Raw genomic sequence first — 13614 nt, forward strand, 5'->3', positions numbered from 1 at the left:
TTTTCAGTTTTGTAAAAAGCAAAAGAAAATGATAAAAACTTCAAAAATTAAAATCCTTCCAGATGTAGTTATGTTACTACATGTACTAGTTAGGAAAATTTAAAAAACTTAAATTTGGACATGTTTTGCAAAAAGTGTAGGGAAAATGTAAAACGGCTATAACTTTTGCATCCGATTTTGACGGCCCACAGCCTGTTTGCAAATTTTTAGAATCCTCAAATTCTAAAAGGAAAAAAAGTTATGCTCAAATTTCTGTTTTTTTTATTTTTGTTAAATCTGGTCAAACTACTTATTCAAGAAGTATTAGTGTTACTAAATAATTATTCAAGAATATTTGTGTTACTAAATAATTATTTCCGTTTTTTTCAATTTTGGTCACATCTGGTCAAACTGTGGTCAAACAATGGTCAAACTAATTATTCAAGAAATATTAGTGTTACTAAATAATTATTTCATTTTTTCAGAATTTTGGTCAAATCTAGTCAAACCGTGGTCAAACTACTTATTCAAGAAATATTAGTGTTACTAAATAATTATTGTTTTTTAGAACAATAGTTTCAAATTGAAACAGTGAAATGTGTGACTTCATACTCAAGCTAAATTCCTGAGGGTTAATAGGATTGACATCTTACTATTGTCAGAAAAACAACAAGTGCAGAGTTGGAAACGAGGGAGAATAGAACCCGGAAGTTAAGCGTGCTTAGGCTGGAGTAGTGAGAGGATCGGTGACCGTCCGGGAAGTTAGATGATTTGGAATGATGAGGGGTGATTAAAGATTAGAGGTTAAATTGAGCAGTGATGAGGGATGATTAGAGATTAGAGGTTAAAATAATTTAGAAATTTAAAAATTAAAAAAAATTTAAAAAAAATTCAAAAAAAAAATCATAAAATTTCTTATCCGGTGACAAAAAATACTCATCGAAGATAGTCCCAAAAAAACTCCTACACTAATTCATACAGATATTGCCCCCACAAAGTCATGTAAAGAAAATGCAAATCTAGCACGTATTCATCGAGATTACAAACCGCTTGTATCTCTAGCTAGCTATAGCTTATAGACAACTTCCCCGTCGCCTGTGCTCCTCAACAATGCCTGCTTGATCTCGTCTGTGCTTATCACCTGCCTCTTCCCTTCCGCCTACACACCGGGCACGCCGTGAATGGACATTGGCGAGTGGATCGAATTTCATTAGCATGCAATGAAGGAAAACATAGAGATGGGTACTATTTCAGAAGGAGTTTACTTACTTATGAGCACGAGGCCTGCATGGCGAAGTCACTGAAGCAACTCACGACGCACTGCTCGATCTCCAGCCCAAGCACGTCCAGCGTGGTCACCGTTGCGATCAGCGCTCCGGGCTTTGTCGAGAAGCAGATCTCAATCTTCGTGTCACCTGCGCCTCGGTTCTCGACGTTTGCACATACCTTGGTGGAACTCCTCGTCGGCGTCTCCTCTTTGCCACCGCTGGAGAAATTTTTGAGCAGGTTCAGCTCCTCGGGCGTGGCGCCGATCTCCTCATCCAGGGTTTTAATCCGCCCGGTCAGTTCCTTGACGTAGTCTATGGTGTCCCCGAGGGTCGCAGTCCTATCCATCTGCAGTTCGATCGATCAGTTAATTAGATCTACACATGTTAATTAAGGTCCACAACTCACAGATAATTCGATATACAGAAATTAAGGGCGATGCGGCAGCACACCTTGCTAATCTTGGGCACAGTGGAGCGGAGCATAGAGAGGCGGTCGTTGAGCCGCTTCTGGCGCCGCCTTTCCGCCATGAGGTTCCTTGACGGAGTTCCGCTTCCGGTGTTGAGCTTGCTCTCCGGGTGGGTGCTGGAGGCCGGCATGCTTCTCATTCCCGAGCTCTCCCCGGCCCCTCCCCTGAACACGAACGTTGACGAGCTCGCAAGAGCATCATGGAGGGGAAGAGTGAGAGGCGCCTTGCCGGCAGCAGCCTGGTCGACCGCAGGAGGGTCAGGGAAGCAGCTCCTCCAGGGGTTGCACACTTCGCTCAGGTAGTTGAAGTTGAACTCCTGGTGCGGCGAGGGCAGCATGGGCTGCTGAAACGGCACGACAAAGTCCACGCCACTCCTCTCCTCGGGAGTGCAGCCCTCGCCGCCGCCGTAGAAGAGGAGGTCGCTGATCGTCATCATGCTGTTGCTGCCCGGGTACGGCGGCGCCGGCGCCTCCTCCGGGTGAAGCGGCATGAGCTCCTCCAAGAAGGACTCCTCGTCAAGCGGATCCATCCCTTGTTAGTTAGTGTTATGCTGCTAGATTTAGAATATGACTGCTTCCCTTGCGCTTGCTTATACAGCCACGTTTACAGGCCCAACTTGGAGGGGGTCACGGAAGCAACCAACCCGAGGGACAATAATTCCTCGGCACCACCTAGCAAGTAGCTACTCCACTCCTACTTTAGGTGTGGCCATGTACTGGTCAGGCAGAAAAAGGCAGACAAAACCTGAGAATGGAATGGAATCTCCCTGTTTTTAATTAGCCAGGCCCATCTACGTACGTTGGCAGTTTCAATTATCGTCAGTGTCGTTTGCGATCGCCTGAATTCTGCTACTGTTTCGTGGCCACGGGCCGGCGGCGATCGAGACCTGGCGACCAATCCCCGATCGAGCGACAGGAGAGCGAGCCGTTTGAGAACGTGGGCGCGCCTATCTGCGAGAGTCAAGGGGGGCTTAACCTTGATCCGGTTGTGACCGGGACGTTGGGAACAAACAAAAACAGTGCGGGCTCATGGAACAAAACCGAGAGCTGTCGAATGTTGTCATGTGTGCAGATTAGTACCAAGTAGACTTGCTGGAGCACAACATTTGCTCGGAAAATATCAGGTGATGTAGAGCATGATAACAGCTCCCGCGAGCCGTTGGATCTTAGATCCAAGGTGTTGGGATATCCTCCTCATGTGGGCTGTGAGGAGATGACCATTTGAGGCCTTTTTAGGCAGCCTAAAGAGGTGCAGAAGCCCACTACCCATTAAGGTTATGACCTAGGATCATTTTGGACTTTGCACATGAGTGAATGGGGATGCTTTACCCTCCATCCAGCAGCCACCATCAAGAGTGACGAAATCAGTTCATCCTCCAAGAGAGAAGAAGAGAGAAAACCAAGAGAGCAAGGGAAGAAAAGGAAGATTGAAGAAAGAACCAAGGGAGCTCCTCCCCAAGGTTGTGATGGTCCAGATCCACTACCTTGTCTCCTTCAAGCTCCGATTCCACCATCTTTGGTGAGATTGTTCCAATCCCTAGTTTTTGAGTCCCAAATCTTGTTGTGTTCATCCAAGATCCCGAGATCTTGATGTATGAAATCCTCTAGTGCTGTCTAGAGAAGAACTTGTTGTATCCCACATCTGATAATAGTGGAAGAGGATTTTGGTGGCTTCGGCCCGTGGTCCCCCCCCCTCAAGTTTGGGGTTTTCCACGTAAAATCTGGTGTCTCTTTGTTGATACTTGGTGTTGTCCAGAAACTTACTCCTACCACAAGACACTAGGCTGAGGAGTGTCTTGCCTGCTGCTTAACATTTTCTGCCTCCATATATACTGCTGCATATGTTTCTTTCCGTGCTAAGCAACGATCCTTGAGCTAGTACATGATGTGGTGCTGAGATTACTTGTTTCCGCTGCAGTTATCAGTTAACCACAATTGCATTTGTGTGCTAAGTCCCAACAGAGTGGCATCAGAGCCTTGGTTGCTTAGAAGGTTACAAATCCCAGTTGCTTGATTGTTGCCGAAAGTGCTGCTCACGATGGCTTTGGAAGAAAGTGCTACTACAAGTGGCATGATAAAACTTGATTCCTCCAATTACTCATTATGGAAGCCCATGATGGAAGACATCCTTTATTGCAAGGATTTGTATGAGCCAACTGTGAAAGACAAGATACCCACAGGTGTCACGGAAGAAGAATGGAGAGCGTTGCACATAAAGGCAGTAGGTATGATTCAGATGTACATCAACCACAATATTTTCCACCATGTTGCAAATGACACAAATGCTTATGAGATGTGGCAGAAGTTGGAGTCCATGTATGAGAGGAAGACATCAATGAACAAGGCCTCGGTGATCAAAAGACTTGCAAAGCTTGAGTACCGAGATGGCACAAGTGTGATTGAGCATTTGAATGTCTTCCAATGCCATATAAATCAACTTTCAGCCATGAAGATCAACTTTGAGCATGAGGTGCAAGCATTGTTGCTGCTGAGTTCCATGCCTGATAGTTGGAACACGCTTGTTGTGTCACTTAGCAATTCAGCTCCGGATGGGAAGCTGACTTTGGAGATGGTGAAGAACAGTATGCTGAATGAAGAAGCCAGAAAGAAGGAAAAGGGTGGTGCCTCTTCTTCTGATGCGTATGTGGCTGAAACCCATGGTAAGAATGAGAACCGTTGATGCAGCAATACTAGATTTCAGCAAGGCAAGAATAAATCCAGGGGAGATCAAAGTCAAACCAGAGAAAAGATATTACTTGCTTTCATTGTGGCAATCCGGGACACATAAAGAGCGAGTGCAGGAAGTACAAAAGAGAGCTTGCAGAGGAGAAACTCACAAAGAAAACCGAGCAAAAGGCTGAGACTAGTTCAGCCATGACTGCAACAGATGAGGACTATCTAGTCATTGAAGATGAAGATTGCTATAGTGTTGTTCGTGATGAGGCCATGAGTTGGGTTATGGATTCAGGTGCGTCCTTCCACATCACATCACATAAGGAGTATTTCACGTCTTACACTAGTGGTGTTACTGGCCAAGTGAGGATGGGAAATAGTGGTTCGTCAGCAATTGTTGGCAAGGGCTCTATAAGCATTGAAACAAACACAGGTTGCAGATTGGTGCTCGATGATGTGAGGCATGTTCCCAACATAAGGCTGTATTTGTTATCAGTGGGCAAGCTTGATGATATCAAACATCCTAGTTATTTTGGTGCAGGAAAGTGGAAGCTCACTAAAGGCTCTTTGATTATGGCTCGAGGAAGTAAGCAAGGTAATCTCTACGTGAGTAAAACCAAGTTGTGCAATGAGGTGTTGAATGTTGCTGAAAAAGACACTTCGGTTGAATTGTGGCACAAGAGGCTTGGGCATATGAGTGAGAAGGGCATGCATGCTCTTGCTCGCATTATATCGTGGAATTGTCACGGCACATGTCCTCGAGCTAGGACTTAGTCGTGGATCCATCGCAACTAGGAAGCTTGAAGGGGTTATGTGGGACAAGGAACACGAGGGTTTATACTCGTTCGGCCCCTTACGTTGAAGGTAAAAGCCTACGTCCAGTTTGAGGTGATATTGATTAGGGTCACGATCGCCAGGGAGCTAAATAGCTACGCCCGGCTCACGATGAGATTGTTGTCGCCCTTAAACCGCTGCCGGGTCGTCCCTTTATATAGGGAGGAACACGCCCAGCAGCCCTTAGAGTCCTGGCCGGCTCATAGGAGTGTCCGGCTCGGACTCTAAACTATACTTGCCTTACGCTACAAGTCCTACTATAATAATGATTGTAACTACGGGCCTTAAGCCATATCCGGCTCTCAGCCCATCTCTGGCTCATCATCTTGAAACTTGGCCCCGGGCTTCTGGCAATGACCGTACGAGTAACCCAACCCCTCCTGGCGGGTGACTCTAAGGTCTACATCCTCAACATTAGTCCCAGATTGATTTGAGCCGGCTCATGTCAATCTTTAACTCTTCTGACAGGAAAAACCTCCGGTTTATCATTCATGTAAAGGCCATAACCCGTAGTGACGTCATCCTCTGGACTCCGGATAATCCGCCATGACATCATCCTCCATTAAGTCCGTTTTTTACTGCGCCAGATCCGCAACGATCTTTGCTTTACTGTCATTCCGAATCGAGGCGTCGTGGGGGGGAGATAACCACGCCGTGGTCTCCTTGAATCTCGCGCCCACTTATGACCTCGCCTTATAAATAGGCCGGCCCAACGGGCTCTTCTCACGCTCTCTTCTTCCTCCTCACTCCGTTGCTCCTCTGCCCGCGCTCTGCCACTGCCGCCGCCGTCGCGCCCCTGATCTTCATCAACCCGGCCGCTGCATCACCCTGACTCGGACCAGATAAACGGCGGCGACTTCCACTCTTCTCCAACTCCGGTGAGTCTCTTCTGCCTTGTTAGAACAGATCTGCGGTAGAGTTCAAACAGTTCATCCGTGTTCTTCGCCATTGTCCGCAGGCTTCAGTAGTTCTCGTAGTTGCCACCCTTGTTTGATCTTAGATATGTATAGACTTGCTGCAGTAGTTGTTTATTACTCATTTTCACCTGCAAAACACACTTCTTTTCACTGCATAAGATCTCCTTCGAGCTCAAGAACTCCCCTGCGTCCGCATTTTAGGTCTAGATAATTTTCTTTGCTCCGACCATTTTGATCCAAAAAAGTTACGGTAGTATGCGAAACCTGTTTTACCACACTTAGTAAAAACTGCAACCATTGAATCTTGGCGGCTTACATTTCCGGCTTAAAGAAAACACGCGTCGTAAAACTTTCCGGCTTAAAGAGAACCATGCTCTGTAGAATCCTCCGGCTTAACTGTGGTAAAGCCATAGATGACCAACTCACTCTGAATCCCCCTGCGGCTTAAATAACCCACTGTATCTGAACATATATCATTAGTCCCCTTCATAAGCCGCTATCTTAGTTTGAATGATAGGTCTCCGGCTTATAATTAACCCGGACACTTTTCTCTTTATTATAGACTACCAACCTTCACCATGCCTCCCAAGGCTCCCATCACTTGCAACTGGATGAGGTCCAACGTCACCGACGAGACCCTGGCCAATTTCGTTAAGTCCGGATATTTGCCTAAGAAGGAAATCATGTCCTACCGTGCCCCTGACCCGTCGGAAGAGAGACCATAGCCAAGGGACGGGGAGGTAGTGATCTTCGCAGACCATATGAGCCGGGGCTTCGCACCGCCCGGCTCAAAGTTTTTCAGGGACGTGCTCAACTTCTTTGACCTACGGCCTCAGGATATAGGACCCAACTCCGTATCCAACATCTGCAACTTCCAAGTCTTTTGCGAAGTGTACCTTGGAGAAGAGCCTAATCTGCTGCTTTTCAGAGAGCTGTTTTACTTAAACCGCCAAAATGAGTGTGCCAACGGGCCAAGTCTGGAGTTAGGTGGCATCTCCATCCAGCGGCGTAGGGACTATCTTTTCCCTTACGCAGAGCCGCCGAGCCACCCCAAGGACTGGAATATGACTTGGTTCTATTGCCAAGATACGTCCCCGGCTGACGAGAACCCGCTGCCCGGCTTTCGCCCAACACATCTAGAGCCGACTCATCCGCTGTCGGACAAACTGACTGCAGCGGAACGCCAGCCTCTGCTTCCAACTATCACTAAGATCAAGGCCTTGCTAGGCAACGGTCTGAACGGAATTGGCCTGGTCCGGGTCTGGATCTCATGGCGGGTGATCCCATTGAGCCGCCGCCCCGTCTTAATGTGTGAGTACACCGGGCGAAAGGATGACCCGCAGAGGCACAGTCGCAATGATCTTCCAGAAGACATTGCAGAGGAAGAGACCAAGGCTCTTCTAAACGAGAGCCTGGCAGATTGTGGAGGAACCGGGTTAGCCCCCTTCTGCAAGACCAATCCAGCCCCAGCGGTAAGCCGCTGACTTTAACTTTTATCTTCGTCTGCATATAACCTTTATCTGAACCGTTTTAAGAATCAATCATTGTATCTTTCAGGCTGATGATAAGTTCTGGCGGGTCAAATATGACCATGAAGCGGCCAAGAAGGCCAGGAAGGCGAGGAAAGCAGCCAAGAAAGCCGCCCCTCGCAAAAAGGGAAGCGGACCCACTGCTTCGGAGCTAATGCAATTAAGCGACAGCTCCGAGTCAGAGGTAACCCTTAAACCTTTAACTTCTTGCTATATTCGTTGTTTGTTGCTGTCCGCCTTATCAACACTTGCTCATTGACAGGATGACACCGGCGCCAGTAACCCGGTGGTTGAAGAGGTAATGTCACTTTCCTCCGACTCGGAGCCCTTGCCACAGCTGAAAGTCCGAAGAGTAACCCAGAAAGTAAGCTTTTCACATCCTTTAGCTCATCAAGACCCTCAATTTCTTTTGAAGCAGCAGGTTCACGAAAGCCGGCGTCACACCCGGGCCCGCAAGGACACCGACCTCTCCGCCGGCTTACCCGACGCAACAAGGAAGCGTTGCACTCAGGTTTTTTCTCACTTGTACCCTTTTCATCCATTGGCGGGTGTTATCCGTCAGCCACTCAACTCTTCTGACTCCAATTATCAGGAGACCTCCCCCTCTTCGGGTGACTCCATGCAGTCAAATCTGCCGGCCTTCAAGACTGCGCCCGGGTAACAACAATCTTCTTACATTATCTTGTCTGTACTTACTCTTTGTGTGCCTAACACTTCTGTCTTTTCAGTGCCCAGGCAAAGCTCACCAAAAGAGCGAAGAAGACCAGGTCAGCCGGAGTGCCAGACTTACCTGACCCGGAGGCGACGGCTCAAGAGCCACCAGCTGCCTCCGCCCCCGAAGCCACCACTCCAATGGACACGGCGCCTGAGGCCCCTACCCCGACTACCAAGGCAACGACCGAAGCTTCAGTTAACCCGGAGGCCTCCGGCTCAGCTCCACGAGCAGACGAACCGGACGTGGTAATCACCCGGACGGAATTCGTCGAGCCGGGGAGACCGACCGCGTTGGCCAAATGCTCCGCGAAGGGGGAGTTGCTGCAGCCCCACCGGGTGAACCTGGACCTCTCCGGCTACACCGACTTGAGCATTGGAGAGCTCGTCTCTGGCTACATCAGCCAAGTACACAAGAGCCGGGACGCCGAGGTTGCCATGGTCAACCAGATCTAACAAAAATCTGAGGTATCCTTCTGTTGTCTTCTTACTTTACTGCATAGTTACCTTTGCCATGCTAGCCCCCAAGTCGACGACTTATACTTGAATATGTTGTAGACTTAGGTTCCGGCTTACTCAACTGAGCCGACGGTATGTAGATAGATACGTTCAATATGCATTAGCCCCCAAGTGCCAAGAGTCTTTGCTTGGAAAGTGCTTGGGACTTATATAATGACTGTTAATTAACCCGGAAATATATACAGGCTGCTGGCAAGAAACTAGAGGCGGATCTTGCGGATCTCAAGAACCGGCTAAAGATGCAGGAGATGGAGACCCGGAAGGCAAACGCCAAATTTGTATCCAGCATCGCCACTAAAGAAAAGTTGAAGACTGAATTTGATGCTCAGAGAAAAGCCTGGGTCGAAGAGAAGGCCGCACTGGTGACCCGGGCGGAATAGGCGGAGAAGGCCCTCGCTGAGAAGACCGCCGAGCTCTCTGGCCTAAAGCGCCAGGTTTCCCAAATGGTGGCTGCTATCTTCGGTAAGTCGCCTCACCGGCTTTCATCAAGTTTGTATATGTCATGATTCATCCTTGTCACTGGCTTATCTGATTCTGTTAAACAGGTCCCAGGAGTGCCAACCTCAACCAGAGTGTGGTCACCAAGTTAAAGGCCGTGTACACCCTGGTGGAACAGCTCTACACCGGGTCACAGCGTGCCTTAGCTGTGGTGGCCCTATCCAACGAGGTGCCAACTCATCTGGCCGAAGTCCTGCGCCGGCTCGCTGTTCTGCCGCAGCGGATCCAAGAGCTGCGACGGGCCTCCGCGAGAGCCGGAGCAATCGCCGCGCTGAGCCGGGCCAAAGCATTCCTGCCAGAGCTAGACCCGGCAGACATCGCCCTAGGTTACCCAAGCCTGAAGGAAGACGGCTCAGCCTTCGACCAGAAGGACTTCGCAGCGTGCGTGAAGGCTGTACGCCCGGTGGCCACCCTCAACAGGAACGACACCGACCTGACCAAGTACCAGCCGGGTTATGATGCGGAGAATCAGAGGATTCCAACCCCTCGCTATGAAGCCCTCAATCTGATCCCTCCGGCTCGTCAGCACACCTTCGCCCCGGAGATTGACCCGGCCGGGTTAATTGACGAAGAAGCCCAGTTCGAAGCTCTCAGCGGCATCGACTGGAAATCATCAACCTTCGAGGTCTTGGGATCAGCCGGATGAGAAGATAGGAATGAGCCGGGGACTTCAACTCAGCGGGCATCATAATTTAGCTGGCGGTTTATCAAACATTGTTCCATCTTTTAGACTTGAAAAGTTGTTGTAATAGAGTAGGTGCAACAGTTTATCTCTGCCGTGCCATCGTGCACGTTTTGAATGCGAAAGCCCTTTGAATTTGCCTCCTTGATGTTTCTCCGGGCCATAATCATCCCTTTGTTTTTTTTTCAACCTCAAAAGGTGCCTTTAAGTATCTGCATAGAAAGGCAAATCACAAGTCTCGAGGCGGCTTACCGCCCTGAGAATCAGGTGTTTGAGATAAATAACCCGGAATATGACTCAAAAAAGACTGGTCCTTAATTATACTCTGAACATAGCCGAAATAACACACTTAACAGCCTGTAAGCATACTTCCGGTTTAAATAACCCGGGTAGTAAGGTTGATACCTTAACTCCGCTTTATTTGCCTTGATGACACCCATGACGTGCAACTAACACTGTAAACCAAAGCTAAGCCGGCAAGTGAAACCCGGCCATGCACACTTCAGAGCAAACTTGTGAAAAAGCAGAAGAACTTAGGGGCTTCCGGTTGGAATACGACCAGAGACCCGGCCCAAAGGGGTTTAGCCAATATTCGGATACGATCATATAGCCCCAGTGGGTGTGGCGATGCCAATCAAGAGGGTACCGACAGCTATGTTCTCTTTGGTTCGAATACGACCCATGTTTGAACAGGAAGCCCCCAAGTGATTCTTAAAATTGTTTAACGACGCTGATTCGAATACGATCCACGTCGGTTCTCAGAGGGGTTAAACTATGATTCAAATATGACCAAAGGCAACCTCCCAATGAGCTCGGCACTTTGCCAATCAAATGGGTATCGACAGCTATGTTCTCTTTGGTTCGAATACGACCCATGTTTGAACAGGAAGCCCCCAAGTGACTTTACTGCTTACGGCTAGATTCGAATAAGATCCTAAGACGGATCCTCCTTTAAGTCAGCATGTAATCTTGTAATAAAAACAACACACACATATTTGGAGGAGAGAAAAGGACAGAGGTCCTGCTTTATTGCTTATCATAATATATACATGGCTGAGATAAATATGTCCACCACGAGAGCCGGTAGCTCAAGTGTAGTAAGGCCGAAGCTGAGCTATGTTCCACGGCCGACGGGTCTCTTCCTCAGATTTACGTGAATCTTTGTGCTCCCGAATATCAATGAGGTAATATGACCCGTTGTGCAAGTTCTTGCTGACCACAAAGGGCCCTTCCCAAGGTGGGGATAACTTGTGTGCATCTGTTTGATCCTAGATGAGCCGGAGCACAAGGTCGCCTTCCTGGAAGACCCGGGATTTGACCCAGCGGCTATGATAACGGCGCAGGTCTTGTTGGTAAATCGCTGAACGGGCTGCTGCCACATCACGCTGTTCGTCCAACAAGTCCAGAGAATCTTGGCGCGCCTGTTCATTATCCGTCTCAACATAAGCCGCCACGCGAGGTGAATCGTGACGGATGTCGCTGGGGAGGACTGCTTCTGCTCCATAAACCATAAAGAAAGGCGTGAAGCATGTAGATCTGTTAGGAGTACTATTGATGCTCCATAAGACGGAGGGCAACTCCTCCACCCAACAACCCGGCGTCCGTTGTAAAGGGACCAAAAGCCGGGGCTTGATACCCTTCAGAATTTCCTGGTTAGCTCTCTCAGCTTGACCATTGGATTGAGGATGAGCCACTGAAGAAAGATCAAGTCGGATATGCTCTCGTTGACAAAACTCTTCCATGGCGCCTTTGGATAGATTGGTGCCATTGTCAGTTATAATGCTGTGCGGGAAACCAAAGCGGAAAATCACCTTTTTCATAAATTGAACCGCCGTGGCTGCATCGCACTTGCTAACTGGCTCAGCTTCTACCCACTTTGTGAATTTGTCAACTGCCACCAAGAGGTGAGTCTTCTTATCTTTGGATCTTTTAAAAGGCCCAACCATGTCAAGCCCCCAGACCGCAAAGGGCCAAGCAATTGGGATCATCCTCAGCTCCTGAGCCGGCATGTGAGCCCGTCGTGAGAACCTTTGGCAACCATCACATTTACTGACCAAGTCCTCCGCATCAGCATGAGCTGTCAACCAATAAAAACCATGACGGAAAGCCTTGGCCACAAGGGATTTTGAGCCGGCATGATGGCCACAATCCCCTTCATGGATCTCACGCAAGATCTCTTGGCCTTCCTCAGGGGAGATACAACGCTGAAATGCCCCTGAAACACTGCGATGATGTAACTCGCCATTGATGACGATCATTGACTTAGCCCGCCGGGTTATTTGCCTGGCCAAAGTTCCATCCTCAGGCAACTCTCCCCAGGTTATATAAGCCAGATATGGCATTGTCCAGTCTGGTATGACATGAAGAACCACCACCAGTCGTGCCTCCGGGTCAGGGACGGCCAAATCTTCCTCCGTAGGTACCTTAACCGAAGGGTTATACAGGACGTCCAGGAAAGTGTTAGGCGGCACCGGCTTTCGTTGAGAGCCTAGCCGGCTTAGAGCATCAGCCGCCTCGTTCTTCCTGCGATCAATGTGCTCCACTTGGTAGCCCTGAAAATGCCCAACAATGGCATCAACCTCGCGGCGATAAGCCGCCATGAGAGGATCCTTAGAATCCCACGTGCCTGATACTTGTTGAGCTACCAAGTCTGAGTCACCAAAGCACCTTACCCGGCTTAAGCTCATCTCCTTATCCACCCGAAGACCGTGGAGCAAAGCCTCGTATTCAGCCGCATTGTTAGTGCAAGGAAACATCAACTGTAGCACATAATGGAACTTGTCACCCTTAGGGGAAGCTAATACAACGCCAGCCCCCGAGCCCTCCAGCTGCCTGGATCCATCAAAGTGAATAGTCCAATAAGTGTTATCCGGCTTTTGCTCAGGCACTTGTGACTCTGACCAATCATTGATGAAATCCACCAAAGCCTGAGATTTAACAGCAGTGCGTGGCACATATTTGAGGCCATGAGGTCCAAGTTCTATTGCCCACTTAGCAATTCTCCCTGTGGCCTCTCTGTTTTGAATAATATCACCAAGAGGGGCAGAACTTACCACAGTGATGGGATGACCCTGAAAATAATGCTTAAGCTTCCGGCTCGCCATGAACACGCCATACACAAGCTTCTGCCAATGCGGGTACCGCTGCTTGGACTCAATGAGCACTTCGCTGACATAATAAACCGGCCACTGAACCGGATGCTCCTTACCCGCCTCCTTGCGCTCCACCACAATAGCCACGCTGACGGCTCGTGCGTTTGCCGCCACATACAGTAGCAAGGGCTCCTTATCAACCGGAGCAGCAAGGACTGGGGGCTCTGCCAGCTGCTTTTTCAAATCCTCAAAAGCGGTATTAGCTGCATCATTCCAGACAAAGTTATCAGTTTTCTTCATCAACTGATATAAGGGCATAGCCTTCTCACCCAAACGGCTTATAAACCGGCTTAAAGCAACGATGCGACCCGCCAAGCGCTGAACCTCATTTATACACGCCGGCTTAGCTAGGGAGGTGATGGCCTTGATCTTCTCCGTGTTAGCCT

The 13614-nt window shown here is 48.9% G+C and overlaps 1 protein-coding gene across 1 annotated transcript; it reads right to left on the reverse strand.

Moving 5' to 3' along the window:
- Positions 1-904: 904 nt before the first annotated feature.
- On the reverse strand, positions 905-2272 carry LOC123073875 (transcription factor BHLH3-like). The gene is made up of 3 exons (XM_044496881.1): positions 1698-2272; positions 1249-1593; positions 905-1138 (listed from the first exon to the last, which is right to left on the reverse strand). The coding sequence occupies exons 1-2, from the start codon at positions 2241-2243 to the stop codon at positions 1249-1251; spliced, it is 891 nt and encodes a 296-aa protein (XP_044352816.1). The 5' UTR covers positions 2244-2272; the 3' UTR covers positions 905-1138.
- Between the last annotated feature and the right edge of the window lie 11342 nt (positions 2273-13614).

Source organism: Triticum aestivum, chromosome 3D, assembly GCF_018294505.1.
Source record: "Triticum aestivum cultivar Chinese Spring chromosome 3D, IWGSC CS RefSeq v2.1, whole genome shotgun sequence".
Lineage (NCBI taxonomy): Eukaryota > Viridiplantae > Streptophyta > Magnoliopsida > Poales > Poaceae > Triticum > Triticum aestivum.

Bases quoted from the DNA above. Each gene is read 5' to 3' on its own strand.
- LOC123073875 (XM_044496881.1), bottom strand. From the start codon at position 2,243: ATGGATCCGCTTGACGAGGAGTCCTTCTTGGAGGAGCTCATGCCGCTT. The intron at 1,594-1,697 runs GTGTGCTGCCGC...ATCGAACTGCAG, and splicing joins CTGTGCCCAAGATTAGCAAG to ATGGATAGGACTGCGACCCT.